Raw genomic sequence first — 15,562 nt, 5'->3', positions numbered from 1 at the left:
CAGTATTCTGGCCTGCCTGCCTCCTACCTCCACGTCTCCATGTTCCCAGGCACGTCGGAGGATAGATTCCTTTTGAGTGTAGCGATGTAGTCTACACACAACGTCACGCGGCCTACTCGGGTCTTCAGATCTGGGGCCTAGGGCTCTATGCACTCTATCTAGCTCGATGTTGAGTTCAGGGGCCCCCAGCACGGTGCGGAATATTTCTTTGACCGTGTCCCCTAGGTTCTCCGCAGTTGTTTCTTCTGGGATCCCCCGGAGTCGCAGGTTGTTCCTGCGACTCCGGTCCTCAATGTCTTCCAAGTGTAACTGCAGGGTGACGGCGGATTCTCGGTGTAGGTCCCTCTCTCGCTTGAGCGCCGAAACTCTCCCCTCCAAAGAGGACACTGAAGCCTCACCCGTGGTCATGCGATCCGCCAGCGTAGCTACCTCCCCCCGCACTTCTTGCATATCCCTCCTGTGGGTCTCTTCCAACCTGAGGATAAGCGCCTCAATGTCGGAGCGAGTGGGGAGGGCCTGGAGCAGGGCCCGAATGTCCTGTTTGAACACGACGGGTTCGGGGGATCGTGGGGATGTCATTGTGCCTCTCGTAGGGTCTCCGGTAGTATCCGGTGAGCTGCTACTGGCGTCTTGGAGGCAGGATGCAGTTAGATGTCCGCTCTGTCTGGGGGCCTTCTGTTTCTCGCCGCGTGATAGGCCTCGCGGCGCAGTTGCGGTGGCTCCTGGGGATATGCTCTGTAGCTGCTGAAAATAGTGGCGGATCTCTCCTGGGCTCCTTCCGACGGGTGTGCCCCGTGTAGATGCTCTTGTCCTGTGCCGTTTAGTTGGTAGCATGCCTCTGGCAAGATGTATTTAGCCGGGGTTTTCGGGACAGGCCGGGAGCTCCGAGGAAAAGCAGCCTCACTCAGCCATGTCCAGGCCACGCCCCTCTAGAGCTTTCTTTTGGTGGTATTTGATCACCTCTGCGGTTTTTATTTTTTGCGCTATAAACAAAAGAAGAGCGACAATTTTGAAAAAAACACAATATTTTTTACTTTTTGCTATAATAAATATCCCAATTTTTTTTTTTTTTTTAACAAAATTTTTCCTCAGTTTCGGACGATACGTATTCTACATATTTTTGGTAAAAAAAATCGCAATAAGCGTATATTGATTGGTTTGCGCAAAAGTTATAGCGTCTACAAAATACGGGATAGATTTATGGCATTTTTAAAAAAAAAAAAATTATTTATTTTTTTTTTTAGCGGCGATCGTGATTTTTTTTCGTGACTGCGACATTATGGCGGACACATCGGACACTTTTGACACATTTTTTGGACCATTCACATTTATACAGCGATCAATGCTATAAAATTGGATTGATTACTGTGTAAATGTGACAGGCAGTGAAGGGGTTAATCACTAGGGGGACACAAGGGGTTAATATGTTTCCTAAGGGAGTGTTTCTAGCTGTAGGGGGCGGGGACGTACAAGGGGAGGAGACCGATCAGTGTTCCGCTGTACTAGGAACACAGATCGCTCTCCTCACAACTGACAGGATGTGGATCTGTGTGTTTACACACACAGATCCACGGTCCGGCCCGGTTAACGGGCAATCGCGGGTGCCCGGAGGACATTGCGGCCGCCGGGTCCCGAGCAACGCGGCGCACGCGCCCCCTAGACGGCCGGGAATCCCAGGCCGTCATATGACATCCACCCAGGATGGGAGATCCCATCTGTGGACGTCATATGTCTATGGCTGGGTAGGGAAGTGGTTAAGTCAGAGCCATACTATTGTATTTTTAGAAATCCACGTGATGGAAAAATAGCATACAGCATATTTCAGATGCGGCCAGACCAGAGTCTTGTAGAGTGGGATAATTATTGTTTTATCTCTTGAGTGAATCTCCTTTTTTAATGCATGCCAATATTCTGTTGGCTTTGCTTGCAGCAACCCGGCATAGCATGCCATTGCTGAGCCTGTCACCTACTAGGACCCCCAGGTCCTTTTCCATCCTAGATCCCCCCAGAGGTTCTCTCCCTAGCCAGTAACCTGCGTTCATATTTTTGGCACCCAAATGCATCACCTTACTTCTTCTTTTTTTTTTTTTAAACCTATTTTGCCATGTAGTTGCCCACCCCATTATTTTTTTTTTTTTTTTAGGTCTTCTTGCAAGGTTTCCACATTATGCGGAGAAGTTATTGCCCTGCTTAACTTTGTTTCGTCTGCAAATTTTGAGATTGAACTGTTTATCCCATCCTCTAGATCGTTTATGAATAAATTAAACCGGATTGGTTCTAGGACAGATCCCTTGGGGACCCCACTTTCCACACCAGACCATTCCGAGTACTCGTCATTATCACCACCCTTTGGACTCACCCCCCCATAGCCAGTTTTCAATCCAGGTACTCACCCCATGGTCCATACCGACAGACCTCAGTTTGTACAGTAAACGCTTGTGGGGGAACTGTATCAAATGCCTTTGCAAAATCAGATACACCAAATCCCGCAGGCCTTCCTCTATCTAGATGGCAGCTCACTTCTTCATAGAAGGTTAATAGATTGGTCTGGCAAAAACGATTCTTCATGAATCCATGCTGATTACTGCTGATACCATTTTCATTACTAAAATTTTGTATATAGTCCCTTATCCCCTCCAATAGCTTGTACACTATTGATGTTAGGCTAACTGGCCTGTAGCTCCCAGGGATATGTCTCGGCCGTTTTTTAAATATTGGTGCCATGTTGGCTTTTCTCCAATTGGCTGGCACCATTCCAGTCAGTAAACTGTCTAAAAAAAATTAGGATCAATGGTGTGGCTATCAACTGGCTGAGCAACTTAAGGACCCTCGGGTGTAAGCTGTCTTATTTATATTATGTTTTTCAAGTCTATTTCTGTCTTCTGTTGGCCATGAGGGTGCTTTCTGTGTTGTGTTATGAAAATTAACATTATAGTCTTAGTTACTGTATCCCCCCCCCCCCCCGTTTTCTTTTGTGCGGACTGAGGAGAAGAATATATTCAAAACCTTTGCCTTCTCTCTGTCCTTTGTAGCCAAATTCCCTTCATCATCCTTTGAGGCCAATATGTTCTGGCCTTGCTTTCTTACTATTTATATACTTAAAGAATTTTTTTTAGTTAATTTTTTATTTTTTAACTCTTCTATGTGTTTTTTGTGTTCTAAGCCGCCCTGATTTCACTCTTGCATTTCTTATTGCATTCGTTGTAAAGTTAAAATGCTGACAATGACCCCTCAGCCTTTTATTTTTTTTTTTTTTTGAAGGCTGATTAAGGGCTCGTTTACATTTGTGATGGGGGGGCTTAAAACACTCAACTGCTCCCTCTTTTGCTGCAGAGGCAGCGGCCAGGGTTGTACACATGCCATGGCTGCAATATTATTTGCAGCAGGAATTATATACCCTGTCGCACTCCCATGGGGAGGGGCCAGGACAGTTGAGACAGTCTCATGCTTGTTTGAGCAGACTACTGGCACACATAGGATTTGAAGCTACCTGGAAGAGGATTTCTATTACTTTATGAATTTTATAGTTTTGGTGCACCGGAAGCACCATTAAAATGTGAGTACCCTGATGTTCCTTTTTCTAATTAAACTTAAACGATAATACACTATTCAGCCTCTTTTTTTTTTTTTTTAAATTGAGGATATCCTCTGTGGATGCAACCGTGGGATTCTGCTGAAAAACTTCTTAACTCAGAGCCCAGGAGTGGTTTAACAGCTTATGTGGACCAAATTAGTTGTGCGGTCACACAGCTTAAAGTGAGCGCAGTCACATGGGGGGGGGGGGGGGGGGGGGCACGTGTGCAAAGTCACCCTCTTATTGAGCAGGATTTTTCTTCACAAGAGTCACTTTTTGGAGTATTATTGCACGCATGAACTTTAATATCTGAGGATTTGAAGATTACCGAGGACGTTGTGTCCAAAAAAAAAAGAAAAAAAACATTTAATTTAGCACTTTTATCATTAAGGCTGTTATCGCACAGCGCTGCATTTTCTTATTTTTATACAGGTTTTTCACACATTATTTGATTGTGATTGATGCATAGCAGCTGTGTATAGGCACTTGATTCACCTTCAGGCCGGGTTCACACTAGTGCGACAAATGCTCCGACATTGGGAGCTTATGTCGCATGACGTGTGAAAATCAATGTTTCCCTATGGGAGCCGTCCTAACTGGTCCGACACAAGTCAGTCCGACTTTGAAAATGCTCCCTGTACTACTTTGGTCCGACTTTGATCCGACTTTGGCATGCGACTTGTGCTCAGATGATCTTGAGGGGGAACTCCGCGCCAAATTTTAAATAAAAAAAACGGCATGGGTTCCCCCTCCAAGAGCATACCAGGCCCTTGGGTCTGGTATGGATTTTAAGGGAAACCCCCTACGCCGAAAAAACGGCATGGGGGTCCCCCCAAAATCCATACCAGACCCTTATCCGAGCACGCAGGCCGGTCAGGAAAAGGGGTGGGGACGAGCAAGCGCCCCCCCCCCCCCCCCTCCTGAACCGTACCAGGCCGCATGCCCTCAGCATGGCGGATGGGTGCTTTGGGGCAGGGGGGCGTCCTGTAAGGGCGTCCTTGTCATGTTGATGACAAGGGCCTCTTCCCGACAACCCTGGCCGTTGCTTGTCGGGTTTTGCTGGCGGGGGGCTTATTGGAATCTGGGAGCCACCTTTATTAAGGGGCCCCCAGATCCCGGCCCCCCACCTTATGTGAATAAGTATGGGGTACATTGTACCCCTAACAAATTCACCTAGGATAAAAAAAACACTAGACAGGTTTTTAAAGTAATTAGGCAGCTCCAGGGGTCTTCTTCCGACTTCAGGGGTCTCTCTTCTTCTCTGCGCTCTCCGGCCTCTTCTGCCGGGCTCTTCCGCTATCTTCTGCTCTTTTGCTAGCGGTGGCCCGGTCTTCTCTGGCGTCTTCTTCCCTCTTCCGATGTTGACGCGACGCTCTATCCCGCTGTAATGCCGTGTGTGCGGTCCGCAACGACTTGTATAGGGATGGGGCGTGGTCACCGGGTGATGTCATCCGGTGACCCCGCCCCGTATGACATCACAGTCCCGGGGCATGATGGGACTGTGACGTCATAAGAGGCGGGTCACGGGGTGACATCACCCGGTGACCACGCCCCATCCCTATATAAGTCATTGCGGACCGCGCAGACGGCATTACAGCGGGATAGAGCATCGTGTCAACATTGGAAGAAGAGAAGAGGGAAGAAGACGGCGGAGAAGGCCGGGCCACCACTAGCAAAAGAATGGGCAAAAGAGCAGAAGATAGCGGAGGAGCCCGGCAGAAAAACCGGAGAGTGCGGAGAAGGAAGAGACCTCAAGTCTGAAGAAGACCCCCTCGGAGCTGCCTAATTACTTTAAAAACCTGTCTAGTGTGTTTTTTTTTATTGACACTTTTTTTTTCCTAGGTGAATGGGTAGGGGTATGATGTACCCTATACTCATTCACATAGGTTGGGGGGCCAGGATTCCGATAACCCCCCCGCCCGCAGACCCCGACAACCAACGGCCAGGGTTGTTGGGAAGAGGCCCTTGTCCTCATCAACATGGGCCCTGCCCCCTTGCCCCAAAGCACCTACCCCCCACATGTTGAGGGCATGCGGCCTGGTACGGTTCGGGGAGGGGGGCGTTCGCTCGTCCCCCACCCCCTTTACTGACTGGCCGTGCTGCGTGCTTGGATAAGGGTCTGGTATAGATTTTGGGGGGACCCCCACGCCGTTTTTTCGGCATAGGGGTGCCCCATAAAATCCATACCAGGCCTAAGGGCCTGGTATGCTCTTGGAGGGGGAACCCATGCCGTTTTTTTTATTTAAAATTTGGCATGGAGTTCCCCCTCAAGATTCATACCAAACACAGTGCCTGGTATTGGCGGGGATCCAAGTCGGATCCCCGTTCATTGAAAGTCGGACGAATGTCGGCTTCAAGTCGCAGGGCAAAGTCGGATCCAAAGTAGGGTGGCTGTCGTGTCGCACCAGTGTGAACCCGGCCTCACACGGGTTATTTTAACCACACCTGATGCTAATTGTAGCTTAGGGCTTGTTTAGGGTAGCTTGCAGGATTTTTTTATTTATATTATCGACTTATAGTTTTCTGCACTATTTTTCTGCAACTTCGGTGCAATTTTATTCTGTTAAATGAAGTCCCAAGCCGCAATGTAAACGGAGATCCAAAACTCACTGTTCTGTGGCTTTGAAAGCCTGCTAAGTAGCGCAATTTCCAAGCCATACTAGTGTGAATCAGAGCTTATTCTGTTTGAATGTATGGTATTGCACAAAGCAGCCTTGAACCTCCTCTTTTGGCTCCCATTCCTGCTTTCTCCTCACTGGTTTTGACTGACAGCAGCAGGAGCCAATTGCTGCTGTGAGAGCCTCTAGTGAGACTAGGAAGAGGCAAGAAGAGCTGCAGCAGACAAGCACATCGCTGGATCGTAAATGGACTTGGGTAAGTGTTTAAGGGAGGGCTGGGGGTAGATGCTATAGAAAGGTGTGTGTTTTGTTTTTTTGTTTTTTTGTTTTTTTTCCTTCACGCAATGAATTAGAGTTAAAAAAAAAAAAAAAACTTTTGACTTTTAGGTCCTCTTTAATTCATAATTTTAATTGTTTTGTTATCCAGTTAGTTTACCCTTTGATAATTCGGTTCTGTGTGAGATTTGAGAAACCACACTCCTTTTTCTGTTTAGTTTGAACTTGCTGGCACGTATGCAAGCCTAAGTTTATACTATAGAAAGCATGACTATCTAATATCCCTCTCAACTGTCCCTTTTTCCTGTCCTTTGTTATCTCCTGCAGAATTCCTGTAGTTCAGGGGTTGGCAACCTATAGATCGCGGACAGGTGACTGGTAGATCTCGATCTGGGCTTGCTGACCCACCATTCCAAAGCATCAAACTGAGTGCAATGCAGAAAGACTACTTGTAAAGTTGGAGCTGTAGAAGGGAGCAAGAGCCACATAAGCAGATGCCTCCTATAGTGCTGGCTCCTGTCCCATGTGGAGTGATACAAACTGCACTCCACCTCTTATCCCGGCTAGCAGTCTCCAGAGTGGTGCCAGCGGCAGGAAAGATCTTCAGGTCATGTGAAGCAATACACTGGGAATAATAGTATAGGGCTGCTTTTACACTGATGTGCTGCGGTTTACCCACACTGCAGGTGCAGTGTACCTACAGCTTTCCTGTGGGTTTGCTGTGCTTAGCCATAGAGTTTTATTATATCCAGCTGTTTTACTATCCCCAACTTTACACGTGAACGAGCCCTAAGTTGTCGCTGCTGAAATCAACTAAGGGCTCATTCAAGTTCTTTTGCTCAGAAAAGTGATCCGAGTGTGTGTTGATAGGTAGTGAGAAGGCCATATGTTGCCTGCTCACCACCTGATTTAAACCCATGATTGCTGTGCAATGCACACGTTTGCGGCATGGCAATATGACAATTGGAGGTTTAAATCAGGTGTGCGATCGGGAGACACTGCCCGGGGTTTTTTGACTTCTCCCATGTTGTTCAGGTAGATCTCAACCACTTTAAGTTTGCCTACCCCTGCTGTATTTAATTGACACAGATGCAATTGTAATAATGGGTGATTATTTTTTTCTTCTACTAGGCATACAGCTAAACACAGCTGAATACATATTTAACGTGGTAGACAGAAATGTTCTACTTACTAAAATATTTGCAATTCTGTAATTTAAAATGAAATCAAAATGTTATGACCTTTTTATAAAGGCACGTTACTATGATGTGGAGATTTATGCTGGTAAATATTTTTTGGAAAAAGATTAATATTTTTTGCAACTAAGGTAACATGTAAAAGGTGAACAGTTCTAACTGTAACTAGATGTTACATCATGGTATATGGGTTGATCTGAAATATGTTTTATGTAACTTTTTTATTATTGTCCTGTAGATGTCACTTTAATGAGAAAGCCACTGAAAAAACTGCAGCCACATCCTTTTCGGCCTATTATTCCACTTGTTGCTAGAATCTCAGATCAGAATGCTTCTGGAGCACCTTCTATGACGTTAAGGGAAAAGACACGTCTTGAAAAATTCAGACAGTTGCTTTCGATTTTGAACACTGACCTTGGTAAGACCTATACTAAAAATCTAGAAAGCATTTTCTGTAAGGTAACATTAACTTAAATCACTGTACAGGATTACATTATTCAAAGAAGTCATGTGGTCTGTACTTAAGTCATCTGTTGTCTAGTGAACCCCAGAGATAAAATGGAGAGTTCAGGCAGCTGTGCGCTAAGGTAAAGTGATTGTTTATAGTAATTGGTGTGCCCATTCCAGAACAGACCAGATTGAGAAGGGAGGCAGGTGCAGGGAGATTGGGGTGTTGGCAGGCATTATTACAGGGATGGAGATTATGTGTAACAAGGAGGGGGGGGGTGTGTGTGCAGGGTTTCTGGCAGTTATAAGAGCTGGCAGGGTGGGGGTTTGGTTGTTCCTTTGGGATTGAACTGTGGACATGCACAGTTCAAAATTGTGGTGTGAGAGTGGAGGCAGTGAGAACTAGTATCATGCTGTTGGGGTGGCATTTTGCTGGCTTCAGGGACAATATGGTGCTGATCTAGTTCTGAGTACAGGGGGTGTGGTCCAGAAACTCTTCCTACCCTGACAGAGAATACAGCGTTGAGAGTCAAAGGAAGACTGAGTGCTACAAGTATGTTCTAGGCGCACATTCCGAACTCCTATTCTGCTCCCAACTCTGGACAACAGTACAGGACAGGGGGTTATGTTGCCACCTTCAGAAGATTGGACACTGGCAAAACTATTAGGTCAGCACTGTATACCCCCTCCCACTCCCAAGCATGCCTTCAGTTTTTTTGCACAATGTCTCTAGTAGATTGACATCTCTCTATTCTGAGAGAAGCAAAACCTTCTTTTATTTTTACCTTCTATCAAGATTCTTTCTTCTAGCAAGTTTTTTCATGTGTTGAGACCCATGGACTTGTATTGCAGCTTTCTGGATCGGCTTATCGAAATCCCCTCTGAGGCTGTACTGGTGAAGAAGTGGGACCTGCCTTGTTATGTACCTTAGTGGATTGAACACTGCATTAGACGACCACCCCTTGGTACCATTGGTGCAACTCTGGTGGGAACAGTAGTGTGCTTTACAGGTTCAGGGCTGTGATTCACACTTGGGTGGTCTTCCGTCTCTGTGGGAATTGCCTTCAGGGAGGATGAAATTCTGGAAACTTACTACACCATGTGCAATGAGGGCTTAACCAACCTTGGTCAGTCAAGGTCTTTTGGCCCTTATTTGAGGAGGGGGTTAGGGTGTGTGGCTTGCTGCCCTCCTTAGGGGTTTTTACAGCTTGCTTGCTACAAAGGTTGACTCAGTCATGCAGTGGGACGAACACGGTGGCATTTTTGACTTTGGCGCCTTTTTCCTTACTCCTGGGCCATTTGCACAGCCTTTTTTCTGGGACTCTGTTCTGCGCATGCTTGCGCAATTTTCCAAGGTGTGCGCACTGGCTCTATGCCTCACAATTGTGATATAGAGAGTGATGACTAATAATTATCGTAAAATGAATCTCTGCAGCAACAAGGTCCTTTCCCAGAGAGGGACATTTATTGGATTTCAGAACATTCCACAATATACTTGCAACAGATGACAAAATCCAGCAGAATATTTGTAAATATTACAACCAACAGTCTTCAGAGTCCCATTTTGTCATTCATGTCATAGCAACCATCCAGTACATATGTCCAATTTATAATATGTACCTATTTAGCTTCCATCCATGCAATAATGTGTGTTATAATCTAGACCTGTGCTTCCATAATAATAATAATGAATGAATTTTACCACTTGTCAGATCTTTCTCAGGTATAGTATGGTGGATCACAAGTGCAAAGGCAGTGGTGCGATTAGTCTGAACAGCTTAGTTCACTCAGTCTTACAGTACAGAGGAGGCTTGCAGTGTACCCCCCCCCCCCCCCCCCAAAGGAACCTAAAGCCGACAAGACTTTCTTTAGTAACCCGTAACCCCTTCTGGAGCAGCTCCCTCTGTTTGGTCCAGAAATGGATTTATGGTCACCATGGATACATTTAAATACAGCGGATTTAAAATGCAGGGGCCACAAACAGGCTCCCTCTCATTCAGTATGTTTCTAAATTTCCTGCTGCAGCAGGGGTTGTGGAGGAGGGTACCTTTTTATTGAAGTATTTGGTACAATAAATAATAATCGAGGGTGGTTAAAGATTCCCTCTATTTATTGCATATATGTGTTACCTTGGCTATTCCTATAGTTGGCTAGTCTATTAAAACTCTGATTACATGTTACTGTTGATATCACAATACAAGGTTGGCTATGAAACAAAGCACACTGCTTAATAAAACAAAGTGTTATTTATTTCCCAAGAAAATAGGAAACGCTAACATAAAAATACTAAAGAAAGATATGACAGCATATAACAGAACATAGAATACAAAAACTTCAAAGATACTTATCACAATGCTTTCCTTGAGATTTTGTTTCGTCAGCTGGGCTCAGATGGAAAAAGAGGGGGCTCTCTAACTTGTTCAGCCCTTTATACTTCAATCGCACCATCAAGACCCAACTCCATTGCCATCCCATCTATACTTTTGATGAATCACAGTATTTATGGGGCTGTCCTCAGTATTTATAGGGCTGTCCTCCTCAATATAATATATTATATATGTCCGTCCTGCTGTAATTGGTCTCTAGGGGCAGCATTGTCCATGTCTATGTATCCTGGTCAAACTTCAATGCCTTTGATCTTTTAATTTTCTGTAGCAGGACATTCATCAATCATCTTTTCAGATATGGTCCCTTTCAAGTTTGCTTGATCTCTTCTTTCAGCATAGCGTTATAGCAGACGGTCCAGAGCCAAGTTGTCCAGCCTTGATGGAGGCCTGATATGCTTACAAAGATTTGATGTGCAACCTGTTACATTCCAGACCGTCCCCAAGAAAGCACATGCTTGGTTGTATCAACCAGAAAGAAACTCCAGAAATATGATATTAAATAATGTTGCCTTCCAGCATATTCTGCTTTGCGCCTAAAGGGCGCATATCACCCTTCTTCCTACACGGTTCCCATGGAACATTCCATAACTGTCTTAACGTGTTGTGCTTCCAAACGTTTGTCTCCAAACCAGTTCCTATGGAACAGTCCATAACGGTCTTAATGTGTAGTGCTTCCCAACATGTGCCTCTTTGCTACTGAGTGACACACCACCATCATTCTTCAGTGACAGCTTCCATGTCACCATTCTGTGTCTTCTCCTTTTCCAGTATCTTCATGACGGGGTGCAATACAGGCAAGGGGTGTCCATTCACTCACCATTCACCAGCACACACTCGGAGCAACATATTAACCAACTTTCAGATACAGAGTCCTGAGGAGGGCCTTACTCACCCATATTACTAACCTAAAATACACATTTGTCACACTATGCCATAACATAAATCAACCCATTACCATAAAATATATAATATATATATATATATATATATATATATATATATATATATATATATATATATATATATAATATGGATTTATGTGAGAAAATGCTGCGCCAACTCTTGACACAACAAAATGTGTATATAGTGAGGCAGCCAACACAAACAATCTGACTATTGTGAATATATGAGGAACAATAAAGTGTGGTGCTAGTATAGTGTTAGAAAAGAAATGGTAAAGCAAAAATAATAATAGTGTCTGAAAAGAGGGATCAATGTCCTATATATGTGATAATTAAACCCGTGATAATCTCATGGAGTGTATAAAGAGGTATCTCTTCAGAACCAAAACAAAATCAATAAATGATACAGGTGAAAGCAAGTAGTCATGTCTGTGAATGTCAGAGTTTTACAATGCCTCATGGAACGTGTAGTTCTGCAACAGCTGAAAGGCCATAGTTTGGAGATCCCTGCTCTTAACAATACAGTTTGCTCATGTCAAGACCTAGAACGACCTAGTCAGTTCTACTTAGGATTACAAGTATGGAGTCTCTAAGCCCATTCACACCTTGGCATTTTCAGCTCGTAAAACGCTCATCTCAAAAGTTCCAAAACGTCCAACAAGCCAAATCCAATTAATTTAAATGGCCCTTGTTCACATCTGAGCGTTAAAAAAACATTGGCCACTATATCAATGAACTAACCGAGAGTAGCAAAAAGGAGCGCAAGTTGGATTCCCGAAAGAACAAAGCCTACTAGTAGCAAGTTTCCATAAGTATATAGATAACGAGAGAATATTTTAGCACTAGCTGGAACTGGGGGACAAATAATGGAAAAGAAACATGGATATTGAGAATTGGTCCATTTTGATCATTAAGCCGTTTATCTTGGATCTGGAGTAAAGCAGTTGTTACGATATGTTGCTTGTCTTAACAAGTTCTTAATATATGTCCTTGAGGTGATAAATAACAAAAAAAAAAAAAAAAAATAAAAAATAAAGATAATAAGTCTGTTTGGCTGTCTTATTAATCAAGAGATAGCGGAGTGTGTCTAAATATAAAGAATTCATTGGATGCAAAATGTGAAATAGACACTAAGGATTGGTGAACTTATCCATCTAGTAGAGAGAGAAATATGAGTATGTAGTAATCTTCAGTCCATAGAGTCATCAGGGGCTTGATCAGGCGATCAATATCTGCCCCTTTTATGTGAGCTCTGGTGTTCATTTCTCCTTGGCAACGCAGAAGATTTATTTGGAGAAGATGTCGGTCTTCGTCGAGTGGTTTCTTGATTCTGTGTCCGGTTCAGCAGATGCATGTCTTGAAGGGTAGTTTGGAGTTCGTTAGCAGAAGGACATGTACATTTAGAGCCTTGGTATGAGAAACGCACTGAAAAGGGGGATCCCCATTGATATGTAATTTGATTGTGTTGTAATACTTGTAGTAAGGCTTCATGCACTAGAGACACCGGTGCAAACTCTGCTGAACACATGTTTTTAAAAGCTGAAACTGGCGTTTAGAAACGCCCGTTTTGCTGCATTTGCATGTCGCGTTTAGCAGCGTTTTACCACGTTTGTGTCTAGAAGCGTCTGCAGAGCAGAGACTGGCATTTTGCGACCCAACTTTGGGGCCCCGTATCTCGGGGCCACTTGGTGCTAGGAGAACCCCAACTTTGGATATGTTGTAGTGGTAGTTCCACTGTGTTTGCACACAAAATGTCATTCTCTGCTGCAGTTTACCATCATATTTCTGTGTTTTTTGGTCCAAAAAATAGGGTTTAACGAGGTTAAACACAACTGCATAAAAACGCCAAAAAACGAGACTGTGTACATGGACACATAGGATAACATTGAATGAGTTCAGGGGCAGTTGAAAAAAATGTCCAACTGCCTCTGAACGCGCGTTTAACAGCGTCTTGTGTGCTCGAGGCCTAAGGGCTTTAACCACTTCAGCCCCAGCCCATTTGGCTGGTCAATGACCAAAGGACGTTTTACAATTTGGCACTGCGCAGCTTTAACTGGTAATTGCGCGGTCATGCAATGTTGTACCCAAACAAAATGTGTTTCCTTTTTTTCCCACAAATAGAGCTTTCTTTTGATGGTATTTGATTGCCTCTGCGATTTTTACATTTTTTATTTTTTGCGATATAAATGGAAAAAACAAAAGTTTTGAAAAAAAAATATTTTCTACTTTTTGTTAGAAGAAAAATCCAATAAACTCAATTTTAGTCATACATTTAGGCCAAAATGTATTCAGCCACATGTCTTTGGTAAAAAAAAGGTCAATAAGCGTATATTGGTTTGAGCAAAAGTTATAGCGTCTACAAACTAGGGTACAATTTCTGGAATTTACACAGCTTTTAGTTTGACTGCCTGTCATTTCTTGAGGTGCTAAAATGGCAGGGCAGTACAACCCTCCACCCCCAAATGACCCCGTTTTGGAAAATGAGAAAGACAAGAAAAATGTTTTTTTTTTTTTTTCAAATTTAAAAACTTTGTGACAAAAAGCGAGATCTGCAAAATACTCACCATACCTCTCAGCAAATAGCTTGGGGTGTCTACTTTCCAAAATGGGGTCATGGGGGGTGGGGGGGGGTTGTGCCATCTGGGCATTCCATGGCCTCCCAAACTGTTATAGGCAGTGAGGAGTGAAATCAAAAATTTGCACCCTTAGAAAGCCTGAAGACGGTGCTTGGTTTTCGGGGTCCCGTACGCAGCCAGGCTCCCAAAGTCTCACATGTGGTATCCCAGTACTCAGGACAAGCAACAGAATGTATTTCGGGGTGTAATTTCACATATGCCCATGGCATGTTTGAGCAATATATCATATAGTGACAACTTTGTGCAAAAGAAAAAAAAAATTGTCTTTTTCCTGCAACTTGTTTCACAATATAAAATATTCCATGGACTCGACATGCCTCTCAGCAAATAGCTTGGGGTGTCTACTTTCCAAAATGGGGTCATTTGGGGGGGGGTTTGAACTGTCCTGGCATTTTATGCACAACATTTAGAAGCTTATGTCACACATCACTCACTCTTCTAACCACTTGAAGACAAAGCCCTTTCTGACACTTTTTGTTTACATGAAAACTTTTTTTTTTTTTTGCAAGAAAATTACTTTGAACCCCCAAACATTATATACTTTATTTATCGACGTATAACATGCACTTTTTTTCCCCTTAAAATCAGGGGAAAATCGTGGATGTGTGTTATACGCCGATCCCCCGCCGATCTCCACTGATTGTGAGTGGAGCGATCGCGCCGAGATACACATAGCCGAGTGTACTGGGAAAAGGCTGCACTAACATGGCTGCAAGGCTGCACTGGGGCAATGCTGCACTGACGAGGCTGCACTGAGAAGGCTTCAATGACACTGACAAGGCTGCAGATGGACACTGATAAGGCTGCATTGATGGGCATTTAAATGTAAGTTTTTTTGTTTTTTTTTTTTTTCTTTTAAACTTCCCTCCTAAAAGTTTTTTCCTTAAAATTCCCTCCTAAACTTGGGGTGCTTGTTATACGCCGATAAATACGATATTTTTTTTAAAGCAAAGACCCTACAGATTAAAATGGTGGGGGTTTCATTTATTTTTTCCACATAGTATTTGCGCAGCAATTTTTCAAACGCATTTTTTTTTTTTTGAAAAAACACACTTTTTTTTTTTTTAAGTTTAATACACTAAAACACTATATTGCCCAAATGTTTGATGGGATAAAAAAGATGGTCTTAGGCCGAGTACATGGATACCAAACACGACATGCTTTAAAATTGCGCACAAACGTGCATCGGCGACAAACTACATACGTTTTTAAAAGCCTTTGCAGGTTATCACTTTAGATTTACAGAGGAGGTCTACTGCTAAAATTACTGCCCTCGATCAGACCTTCGCGGTGATTCCTCACATGCATGGTGCAATTGCTATTTGCATGTGACGCCAGACCGACGCTTGCGTTCGCCTTTGCGCGAGAGCAGGGGGGACAGGGGTGCTTTTATTTCTTATTTTTAAACCGTTTCTTTTTTTTTTTAATCATTTTTTTTATTGTTATCTAAGGAAATGTAAATATCCCCTATGATAGCAATAGGTAGTGACAGGTACTCTTTTTTTTGAAAAAATTGGTGTCTATTA

The 15,562-nt window shown here is 43.6% G+C and overlaps 1 protein-coding gene across 5 annotated transcripts in view; it reads left to right on the top strand.

The window, feature by feature from the left end:
- The window catches only part of TBC1D22B (TBC1 domain family member 22B), a 551,506-nt gene that overhangs the window by 87,421 nt on the left and 448,523 nt on the right, over positions 1 to 15,562 (top strand). For 4 of the 5 annotated variants that reach the window (XM_073615870.1, XM_073615873.1, XM_073615871.1 and 1 more), the window contains exon 4: positions 7,903 to 8,082. The exons of the other annotated variant lie outside the window; for it this stretch is intronic. In XM_073615870.1, coding sequence (XP_073471971.1) covers positions 7,903 to 8,082 — 180 coding nt within the window. The remainder of the gene's footprint in view (positions 1 to 7,902; positions 8,083 to 15,562) is intronic. 5 annotated transcript variants of the gene reach the window in all.

Source organism: Aquarana catesbeiana, linkage group LG02, assembly GCF_042186555.1.
Source record: "Aquarana catesbeiana isolate 2022-GZ linkage group LG02, ASM4218655v1, whole genome shotgun sequence".
Taxonomy (NCBI): domain Eukaryota; kingdom Metazoa; phylum Chordata; class Amphibia; order Anura; family Ranidae; genus Aquarana; species Aquarana catesbeiana.
The sequence above is the reverse complement of the archived record's forward strand: the minus strand, read 5'-3'. Positions and strand labels throughout refer to the sequence as shown.